Here is a 12,189-nt window from a genome sequence, read left to right as displayed (position 1 = left end):
ACAAGGGAAGAGGAGCCCGTCCCCTTTGGCCAGCTGGCCAATGGCCAGCTGGCCCAAGGGGACGAGCTCCTCCATCATAGCCCTGTGCGCGGGCAAAAAGCCCCGCCGCGGATGTGTGTGGCGGTAGCGGCGGCAGCAGCGCTGGCAAGGAGGGAAAGGCGGCGCGCCCAGAGCAGGAGGGCGGCGCTTGCCCAAGAAGAGGAAGAGAGGAGGTGGGTTGGCGGCCAGCTATTAGCGGCCACGGCAATGGCCGCATGAGCCCAAGGCGGGACAAAGGCCGGGGGTGGGGGGAACAGACGGGGCAGGCAGGGGGCCGCTGGCCCTGAAAGCGTAATTGTCCCGGGGGCCACCGGGATATGGCATCCCTACTCACAGTGCTCAGTGAGAACATGTTGTGCACGAATTTCATCCTCAGATTCCCTCCTTCCCTCTCTGAGAAACACACATAGTTTTTGAGGGCTCTGAGAAAGGGCAGGAAAACCAACTAACAAGGTATCACTAGGCCAGCTGATGGATTGGTCGGGATAAAGTTGAACAAATAAACATAGGCTGTCCTCTGGTACAGCTACTGTGTATTTAAGCTGGGCAATCTCACTCCTTGCTTCAGTTCATTCAGATATTCATACCACCCTTCTTCTTTCATTTGTTTATTATTATGTACTCTTTCATGTTTTGTAACTTCATCCCAACTTTTGGTCGGTATTGGGGATGCCATATCCCGGCTGCGCCTGTGATTGTAACGGTTCTGGGGGTACTGGCCCGGTCCCAGTCCGGTTCACTCTAAATCCTGGGTTTGGGTCTGGGCTGACAGCCATTGCCACAGCCGCTAATGCGCGGTGACCGGCCGCGCCACCCATCTCCTCCTCCTCCTCCCCCTCCACTGCTGCCTCCTGGGCACGGCTGCGCCACCCTCCACCTCCTCTGTCTCTTCCATGTGGCCGCGCCACCCACCTCCTCCTCCGACACCTGTTCTGCACCATGCATGGCCCACAGCAGTTGCCGGGGCCGGCGGCAGTGCCTGCTTGTGTGTGCATGCGCGTATATGCACATGCCTAAAGGGAACATTCGTCCCCTTGAGGCTGGCTGGCCAATGGCAGAGCAGCTGGGGTGGGGCTGTTTCCAGCCCCACTCTGCCATTGGCCAGCCTCAAGGAGGAGGTGGAGCCTTGGAGGAGGAGAAGGAGGAGTGAGACTCTGGGCCAGCCGGGGGAGGGAAAAGCACCCTTTCTTGGCGCATGGCGAGGAGGAGGGTGCCCATTTTCAAAGGTCCCCCCCCCCGAAAGTGCGCTTTCTGTGTATTTTGGGTGCTTTTAATGCTAACAGGTTTCCCTTCTTTTAACAAGGGGAGAGAGTGTGAATTTCAAACATCTGAAATATGCAAGAAGCCGTGTTAAATGAAGCCATATTGTATGCCTAAATGTGCTGTTGTGTGTGTTTTGGAATGGAGGGGGGTGGTTTGGCCAGAAAGGGAAGTACATTTCTGCCATCTGTCTAGGAATAATGCCAAAATGTCCTCCATTTTGATCATGCCTAAGAAACATGCATTTATATTAACATTTTTTAAAAAATCAGCATCAATTTTTTTTCATGTGTCCTCCATTTTAAAAAAGTGTCCTATATTTGAAAATGTTGTCCTACATTTGTCCCGGTTTGGAGGTCCTGACTTATGGCAACCGTAGCCGGTATTGCCTTGGCCCTGGATCCAACTGGCTGGAGAGACAGAGCTCATCATACCTGGTTAGGAGTCTCAGCTCCAAAACACATGGCAGAAATAATCCAGTTTGAGACCACTTTAACTTGCCTGTCTGAATGCTAGGGAATCCTGGAAAATGTAGTTTTGTGAGACATTTAGCCTTCTCTATCACAGCGCACAGATGCTACAATAAACTACAATTCCCAGGATTTCCTAGCACTGAGCCAGGGCAGTTAAAGCAGTCTCAAACTGGATTATTTCTTCAGTGTGTTTTGGACCTCAGGATAAGATATTGGGACTGTTGATAACTGGGTTATGTCAATGAATCAACTCATCCCCAGGTGATAGGAGAACAACAGAGTGCCTTCCACGCATGCTGATTTGTTTTTCATGTCAGCAGATTGATGAACCAATGCCTGGATCCAGATTCCTACAAGGGGCCAAGTCACTTCAGCTGTAACCAATAATGTTGTGACCATTTCTTGCCAACATGTGTAGTTGCATATTGCCTATATATTGCCTAATTACCAACGAGTATGCAACAGAAATTATAAAAAAGCAGTATAGACTTCAAAAACATGTTAATGTTAGGGGCAAACAGGTCACACAATAAGTCTGGTTCTGAATAATTCTTCTGCTGGGCTTGTGTAAATGCATCACAGGGCACAGCTTGCCTCTTTAAAAGATAGAGTAATACAGTTTATGTCTTTCTGCTTGCAGTCAAAATTGTTATTGCACAGAAGTGTATGAAACCGTAAGTACCCTGATATTCCTTTTCAAACAGGAAAAGCAATCCATTATTTTGTCAGCTCAAGTGTGCCTTAGCAAGCATCCTCCCCCCTACCCTCATTCATTCCCAACGCCATTATAGGTGAAAAAGTCACTTCAGGGGATAATTCTGAGCTAAAAAGAAAAGACACAAGGTGTTCAAAAGTTTGTTAAACCTACCTCCTGCTCATGCAAAGCTGGCACTAACTGTGAGCTGGAATTCCAATGGAATTGGAATTGGTTGCTTTAAGTTTGAGAAAGGCATTAAGGAATTCCACTGTGTTAATAATTTAAACCTAAGTGTTTTATTCTCATTTGTAAACTGGGTGTGTGAATTACATATTTTACATATTTATAATGAATATGAACGAGGTGAGGACTATTAAGTAACACAGGAAAAGGGATCTTTCTTCTCTGATGGCCTAGGCAAATACTTAGAACCATGTACCTTGCTTACAGTCTCTTAGCATTAAGCTTGGCATCACTCTTATAGCACTGTAATATTAGAGTGAGAAATCTAAAGACAAAACAATTTAAAACAAAACCCAAGCTTTCAAGGGGAACTTAAACTGCTACGTGTAACTGGCAGTAAGTTTCAATGGAAGTTGCCATAGGGCAGTACAAATTAGTCCAATATATACAGCTTGCAAACCATACACCCTGAGACATATAAATAAAAGATTTCCATGGAACAGGGGACTTGCCTGAAAATTAGAACACTTATTTACTGCTACACAATTTAATGGCAACTTGTATTCAACATTCCAGTGTAATCTCTTCAAGAGGTTACATAAATCAGCATGTAAAAATCGGTTTCTGCTTGAGAATCTGAAACTTTTCATGCTATCTGACTCACCAATAATCTAATGTTCAAATTAATAAGGAACTGTGACAAGCAAGGTATACAATAAATAGATCTGATTGCTTTCACTAAGCTTATGAACACACAAAAAGATTGGAAGAGAGGAGAAAAGCACAATGCTTTCTGTACAGGCACAAGGTATGAAGACAGCTGTGAGCTTGTGTGGCTGAGAAGAGGAACATTTGGAATACCGCCCAAAGGGAAGGTATTTTGTCACAGACAGAATAGGGAAAGTGGTGAGGAAACACAACCCCCAATGGTCTACAAACGAACCAAGAAAATCCAGCAAGTGCTGCACTCAGCAAAGGACAGGAAAGACCTCTCATGACCCCAGGAGCTTACCGCATACCGTGCAGCTGTGGACAAGTCTACATAGGAACCACCAAACACAGTGTTCAAACACGAATCAAGGTATACAAGAGACACTGCAGACTGGGTCAGCCAGAAAAACACATTATAAACCATCCTGGACACAAAATGTTGTTTGAAAACACTGAAATTCTGGACCATGCCTACAGCTTTCAGGTCAGAATGCACAAGTAAGCCAATGAAATCCATAAGAACCTGGACAATTTCAACAGGAAAGAAGAAAACCTTAAAGTGAACACAGTTTGGCTACCAGTCCTGAAAAACATCAAAATCAAAACCCAGCAAATGCAAAGGAAAACCACCCAAGGTGAGGGGGATTTCCCAGCTAACAATGGATCATTAATTAAATAGTCACCCTGAGACCTTGCTATTCAACAACAGAACAATACACAGATTAACATGCAAAAATCACTTCCCCTCAACCAACAACATATATATAACCCACTGTCTTCCATGACAGCATTCTCAGAAGATCCCAGCCACAGCTGCTGGAAAAACATTAGGAATAAACTCCTCTAGAAGATGGCCACATGGCCCCAAAAACCCACAAAAAACTATGGACGAAAGCCTTTGACTTAACATTTGGAATTGCTTGTGTCAACATACACACAACCCTGCTCACATTCTTGATCAGCACATTTTCTACATCTACCTGCAATACTACCTGAAATAACAATATGGTTTCAGTTTCATATTTCCTCTGCCACTCCCAATGCAGGATTTACATTGACTGTAGGAATATTGATATTTGTTACCCCTTGTCTATCAAGGAAAGGGCAATTAGGTCAGAGGAAAGCTTTGAAAGCACGTCTAGGGGAGATGTCCTTAGATTTACCTGATTATGAAGCATAAAGAGAGAGAGAGAGAGAGAGAGAGATCTTACTTACTAAGTGTTGGCTATGAGTTGTTTTAATCAAGGAAATGACTTTCTACCAAACCAGGGAGTGGGCTTGCTCTGGAGGGAACAGTCCAATACTTAATGTTTTCAAACAAGAAGGATCCAAATTGTAAGGAAGAAGTTTAGTACCTATTGCAGTTAAACCTAATTAATTAGTTCTCTGAGGATGAGGATAAAAATCAATTTAGTGCTTTTACTGTGGAAGTCTGGATGCAAACATGTTTACTATGCATCAGTTACAACATTTAAAACTATAAATCAAATATAATTATTTCAAATTCAACATGCAAAATAAAAATGTCATGAAAGGTTAGATAATATCATATTCTGAATATTTAAAGAGGTCACTTGCACTTGAAAGCATATACGATAGCAAATGTCACAGGGTGAAAATACCATCACTTTCTAAACTTTTAGCATTCAGATTTATTTTAAAAAAAAAATACTGGAAATGATTAAAACCTGCCTGTTACTTTCCAGTATAGTACAGCAAACCAATTTGCATTTGCATTACAAACCATTATATGTAATGCAGAAAGATAAATTTTACTAATATTCTCTTCTTGCTTCTCCTTCTTTAAAAAGATGTTTTCAAAGTTCGTGAGGAACTTGTCATATTAAATAACAAATGAAGATCAAATCATGACCTGGATTACCTATCACTACTATCTCTATTACTATTATTCCTACCTTTTCTGGAGGTGGTGGCGGATTAAATCTCTTTGCACAAACCATAAACACATCAGGCTGTGGCTTGCCACCCTTCACTTCAGGGTCATCTCCCAACACAATATGATGAAATAAATTAAAGAAGTCTTTGTGTTGACTTGTTTTCATTTCAAATGTCACTCGAGCTGAGCTGGTGGCAACAGCTATGGGTATGTTGTGTTGATGTAGATGGCGGATTAGTTTTTCAACTCCTGTGAAACAAAAATATATGAACATGTAAAAATATAGTTTGTTGAGGGGGGCAGGGGGAAGAGGTGTCAGATTTACTGCTTCTGTTCACCTGGACTTTCCTTTCACTCATACACACTTATTTTCTTTTCTCACATACAGTATTTATTTCCTTTTCTTCCTGCCCTATCTCACTTTTCTTATCAAACACATATTTAAAAGGCAGCATTTGTTAGTTCTGCCTATATTACAGTCCTATATAAACACCAAAGAATAAATAACGTTAGCCTGAAAGTGAAAAGAAACATAAAGAGAAATGCTACAGCTCTCCAGGCAGATTATACATTTAATAAATACAAACGGGGAATCTGTTTCCATGCCATCTCACCTTTGGAGAGCAGAAGATTCAGGTTAGCAGGAAAACCTCATATAAACCCCATCAACATCTGACTTTCAGCATCTCACAAACAGATTCATGTGTAAGAATCACATAGGCGCGGTACAGACTGCCAAAAACAGTGTACCAGCGCTGATACTAGGGTTAGGGAGCGCGCACCATCTACACGCTCCTTAACCCTAATATGTACCGCCGGCAGCATAATGGCAGCGCCCTGTATACAGGGCGCTGCCATTATGAAGTCACGGCCGCACCGCATCCAAACAGCTTTGCACCGTGTCAGGCTGCTTGTGGCAGCCTAACAGCAGCGCTGGAAGGAGCTCCAAAACGGTGCCTCATTCCTGCAGCCACCAAACGGCTGTGGAAATGAAGCCGGGGGAAAGGGGCCAAGCAGCCCCTTTCTCTTCCTGCAGCAGCTCTCTAGGGTGTCCTGGGACATGAGGCCCCAAGGACACCCCTTTTCGGGGCCAGGGAGAAGCGGCATTTTGCTGCTTCTCCCTGGTCCCAAAAAGCGCCAGATTGGGGCCTTTGGGCTGCCCTGACTCTAATATGTGGCACAAAGGGGTAGTCTGTATCCCGCCTTAGTGACCATTTGGCATGGCACAAGTATCAGGCAGCTGTGTAACCTTCTTGTCTACATTTCTTTATCCTTATACACAGAGAGATGCTCCTCAAGGAAAGTAGAGAGGCTGCTTTATGCTGAATTTTACCTGCGTATCTCGCACCTGTCTGGCTAAAAAAAGCTCTCCAAAACCTTGATTAGGAGCTTCTCTAGCCCAAGACATGTCAAACATAGAAATGGGAACACTAGCAAAGCAAAGAATGTGCTCTATCACCAAGCTACAGTCCTTCTGCTCAGCAAAATAGATACTTCAGATACTAGGCCTTTGCTGAAAATCTCAACAGCTTCTGTTTTATAAGAAAAAGGCATGTGCCAGAAATGCAGTGTGCAAAACTTATGAGAAAATTAAAAATTAAAAATATATTTACATTCACATACACATTCTCAGATGCTCTGAGAAGCATGGAGCTCTAGCTACTCTCAGAAAAATTCAAAATAGGGAATGATGAAATAGTAAGAGGTTACCAGATATACAAATATATGAGCTGTGAAGTGATGTCTTCCTGCATAAAAGCAAAATAATTCACAGGAACGTAGTTCTTAGAAAAGCAAGGAATTGTTGGCTAGTAATTAAAGTGTTGGACTAGGACAACTCCTCGCTTGGCCATGGAAATCCACTGGGTGACCCTGGGCAAGGCACAGCACACACTCTCAGTCTCAGAGGAAGGCAAAGCCAACCCCCCTCTGAACAAATCTTGTCAAGAAAACCTTGTGATATGTTTGCTTTCGGGTCGCCACAAGTCAGAAATGACTTGAAGGCACACAACAAGTGCCTAATTAAAAAAAGGGAGATTGATGCACATTTAGTAAGCTTGATATAGTTTACTAAACTGAAAAGATCCAAGTTAAAAACCTCAGCAACTTTATGAAATGATTAATCACACATGTCAAATTAAAAACTCTGAAAACAGACGTACTGTATTAAGGATTAAAAAACAACTGACAGGATGGAAGACTTTCTCATGGGATTACAGAAACTTTCAAAAAGGGAGTAATTCAGCATTTTTGATTTGGCAGATTTGGAAAAAAAAACATGATTAATTTGTAGTACTTCAAATCCAACTTCCCTTGAGGTTTGCTGGTGCTTCAACTCCCTGCTCTTTTGAATCTCGTGGATTTGGGGTGTCAGAAATTATTTATTTTGTTTTCCATCATCTATTTATTCTTAATTTACACTCTGATTTTAAAGCACACACCCAATTTTTTAAAAAATAAATTCTAATTACCAGACCTGGCCTTGGGCTAAAAGCAAAGTAGGATAATCCCACTGAAATTTAGGACAATTATGTTGGTTGTGAAAAATAAATCCAATTCATTTCAAAAAAGGCCACTTTGAAGAAATATCTGCATCACACAGCCATATCAGTTTCATATCATTTTAATTGTCATGTTTCTAGCCTAAGTAATCCTGAGATGTATACAGTTGTTTAGTGAGATGCTTAGAATTCTTTGCTAGAGATGTCTATATACCTTAACTAGAAACTCCAAGGTATTCTGAGAAGAGAAAATGAAGATTAGATTAATTCTGTACTACAGAGATACACTATGAGACCAATATTGGATTTAACCTTTGCTGTTAACTTTGTGGTACATAGCAATTTCAGACATAAGCTATAAAGCTATAACTCTTTATATATTTGGACACTGGAAAGATCAAGGGTTTTGTGTGTGTGTGTGCGCGTGCGCACGCGCACATGTGTTTGTTTCAATAAGAAGTTTTAGAAGACTCTCCACATCTCATCCCTCTGCACAGCATAATTAAGACCTACCAATTTTACAAACATTGTTAAAAAGTTTCTTCTATAAGTGAACTCCTGTTTTGAAAAGTTGCAATGCTTTTCAGACCAGTTTAGCAAATTTTCACCAGCTTTTCAACTGGGAGCTTGCAAACCCAGGTGAAAGGAAAAACAAGTTCATATAGAAAGAAAATAACTGGTCTGAATATCACTGAGAATTTTATAAATACTGCATTCCCCTCCCTCATCTACCATTTTGCTTGCTAAATAGATGGCTCTGTTAAATAAATTGCACTCTAAGTAGTACTTTGAAAAAAACAGGAGACTTCTGTGAAAAAAAATCTGAAACAAAAGATTACTGTTTAACAATATGGTGGATTTATTTAAATAATGCCAATTTAAACAAATGAATTAAACCATGTTCCCCACATTATAATTTCCTGACCAAGCATGCATACTGGTAATTTGTGCAACTACATAGAGCCTGTCTGCTATTTAGCAGCATAATCTAAAACCTTTGATCATACAGCCCACATGCTGTTTTTATTACAGATATCTCTACATAAAGGTAAGATAAGTGTGTGTGTGTAAAATTAATGGATTAGTGCTTGGCTCCCTGTATGTATCCAGGAATACTAAGCAATTTCACTTGGTCATCAAGTAAGAGCATAGTCAAATCACAGAGAGCTCACAGTGATTGGACAGAACATGAGGACAAGGATAAATAATCTTTCACGGTTAGGAGGATCATAAACATTCAACACTGATTGTTACATTACATAAAACAACTACAGTTCTCCCTCCACATTTCTGGCCTTGAGATTCACGGGTTTGATTATTTGTGAGGTCAAGGCCTCCACAACTACTCCGAGACCCTTTCCCTGCCCAGGGAGCAACTGATGAGAGAAAGGCAGGAGTCTCCACCACCCCAAAAAACCCTTTGCCTGCCCGATCGCTACCTGGGCTGCCCACAGAGTGATCAGGGAGGGAAAGGTAGGAGGAATGTCCACCCCCCAAAACCTTTCCCTGCTCCATTGCTTCCTGGGCTGCCCATGGAGCGTTCAGGGAGGGAAAGGTAGGTAATCTCCATTTTCAACCCCTGTACTGGTCCTAAAAACAAAATTAAACAGCCTCAGCTGTTGCCTTGGTGGAAAAGGGCACAGGCAGCCTCCTAGTTTGGCTTGGAGCTATGTAAAGGTGGGGGGAAAGGAGCATGCACCCCTACTCCTCTTCCTCTGCCCACTGCTCTCTTTACTTGACTTCTGAGTGGGAGAGAGTTATTCACATTTTTTTCCACATTCATGGGGGTCTTGTTCCCCTAACCATCCCAAATGTGAAAGGAGAACTGTATATAGCATCAGGCAGAAGAACTCAATAGATGTACCTGGTGAGACACATAATACCATTCTGAATCCCTATGTTTCTGATGTAGGAATGCACAGATTACACTCTCATTTTTTTTAGCCCAGATAGGAAAAGATCTCATCATGATGTCCCAATGACAAAAATTCATCAACCACATCATTTTTTTACATTTTTTAAAATAATCTTTATTAGTTTTTTTTAAAAGAATTCTTTAAAAACATAAACTATCGAGAAGAACAAAGCATACCACAAAAGTCACCTTAGTACATGTAACTCAAAAAGAATAATGAAAGATATATTTCATATTGTCTTCTTTCCCTTCCTTCTATTGAATTTCTTCTGTTAACTTATACTATATTGAGATCACCCAATAGTGTAAACTATAAATCACATATAATTGTAATAAACATAAACATAAACATACTTCATCTGATAGGAAGTATTCATAGTCTCAGCATGATTACAACGTTCATCCGATTCTAATATAGTAAATGTCATTATCTCGCTTTTCATTATCCTTTTCTTTACTCCAGACCAATCGTAAAGTCATTTTCCCATTTTCCTTTCAGAAATTTAATCAGTGGGCTCCATTGTTTTTCAAATTTACTCATAGGTTTCTTTTTAATTAAATGTGTTAATTTATCAATTTCTATAACCTCATGACTGGTTTATCAACCAGTCATTCAAATTTGTTATTGTTTTCTGTTTCCATTTCTTTTTTCACATTTTCATGTCTTTCAAAAAAAATTCATAAAAACACCACCAAAATAGTTTTGTTCAAAAAATATTTTTAAGGAAACTAAAATGCTCACCAACATCAACAATTTAAGATATGTAGATGACACCATATAATACTAAAAGAAAACAGAAAGTCAAGAAAGAAAGTGCAAAGACAGGTTTACAGTTGAACATTAAGAATGCAAAAATAATGACCATAAATTTACATAGCTTTAAAATTGAGGATGAAGACATTGAAATAGTTCTAAATAGTTTTAGAACTACCTAGATTCAGCCATTTATCAGAATGCAGAGTGCAGTCAAGAAATCAGGAGATGGATAGCAGATCATCTACATGGTAGAAATAATGCACTGTGGCACACAACTTTAAGTGTTGTAGCTCCATCCTATGGAATCCCTGGATGTGTAGAAGGTCTTTAGCCTTCTCTGTCAAAGAGTGCTGGTGCTCCACAAAACTACAGATCCCAGGATTCTGCACAACGAAGGCATGACAGTTAAAGTCATGCACCATTTCTACAGTGTAGATGCACCCTAGGGCTTGGAAGGGCAGCTATGAAGGAACTAAAGAAGATCCTGAAGTGATCTTCAGTAAGAGACTAAATAAGCATACAGCTATATCATAGAATGACATTACTAGGCTCCATCCATGTTTGAACTGGATTCAGTTAGATTCATTCTTTCTATGATATGGATGGTACTGAATGGCTCAGATACATGCCTAATAATGTCACTGAGTTGTCAAGAAGTGAAGTTTTAACTAAACATTTTGTAAAGTGCAAAGGCACTTTTACAGCTGAACATCAAGAAAACAAAAGTTATGACTACAAACAATCTACATAATTTTAAAGGAGACGATGAAGGGATCAAAATAATTCAAAATATTCCATACATAGGCTCAAGCATCAATCAGAGTGGGAAAACAGCCAAGAAAACAGAAGAACACTAGGACTTGGAAAGGCAGCTATGAAAGAACTAGACAAGATTCTGAAGTGTAAAGCTATGTCATTGAATATAAAAAGTTAGGATTATCCACGCCATTGTATTTTCCATTTCTATCTATGGCTGTGAAAGCTACCCAGTGAAGAAAGCAGATAGAAAGAGAATCAACTCATCTGAATTGTGGTGCTGGAAACGAGTTGTACAGATACAGTGGACTGCTAAAAAGACAAATAAATGGGTCCTAGAGCTTCCCATAGAAGCCAAGATAACTAAACTGAGATGGCCATATCATATGAGATGGCCATATCATTAGAAGACATAACTCAAAGGAAAAGATAATAATGCTTGGTAAGGTAGAAGGCAGTAAGCAAAGACCTCATTACAAATTATAGACTCAATCAAGAAAGCCACAGCCCTGAGTCTGCAAGACCTAAATAGGATGGTTGAAGAGGGACTTTGAGTCATTCACTGGACTGCAATTAGTCAAAGTCAGCTTGAGAACAATTAACAATAACATTTTCTCTGTACACAAGGTTTATGTGTAACCTCCCCAAATATTTTTGCACAAATGAATTTTCTATAAAAAGTCCTGATTTGTGAAAAATACTCCCCCACCCCCACACAAAATGCCCTTCACATAATCTTGTCCAGCGGGAAGGAAATCTTTAGAAATCTTTGTTTTTGCTTGTACGAATCAAATGTGTGAAGCTTTACATCTCTGCTCCAAAGATCTACCAGGTTGTGGTTCAAGAAGGCACTCCAAAATAATAAATGTCATTGTTGCATTATATTTAAAGCTGTTGACCTCATGAGTCAAATTCCCTCTCAGTTTCTTCATTTCATTTAAAAAGCAGACCTTAACTTCACTTGACTGATAAAAGTGTCAAGGCTTCTGTGTTGATGGTA

At 40.5% G+C, this 12,189-nt stretch overlaps 1 protein-coding gene across 1 annotated transcript in view; it reads right to left on the bottom strand.

Annotated features, from left to right (window-relative positions):
• The window catches only part of LOC121925501 (pseudouridine 5'-phosphatase), an 86,552-nt gene that overhangs the window by 48,914 nt on the left and 25,449 nt on the right, over positions 1-12,189 (bottom strand). The window contains exon 3 of the mRNA XM_042457725.1: positions 5,280-5,509. Within this exon, the coding sequence (XP_042313659.1) occupies positions 5,280-5,509 (230 nt within the window). The remainder of the gene's footprint in view (positions 1-5,279; positions 5,510-12,189) is intronic.

This window comes from Sceloporus undulatus, chromosome 3, assembly GCF_019175285.1.
Source record: "Sceloporus undulatus isolate JIND9_A2432 ecotype Alabama chromosome 3, SceUnd_v1.1, whole genome shotgun sequence".
In the NCBI taxonomy this organism is placed as follows: domain Eukaryota; kingdom Metazoa; phylum Chordata; class Lepidosauria; order Squamata; family Phrynosomatidae; genus Sceloporus; species Sceloporus undulatus.
Note: the sequence above shows the minus strand (reverse complement) of the source record. Positions and strands in the feature narration are given on the sequence as shown.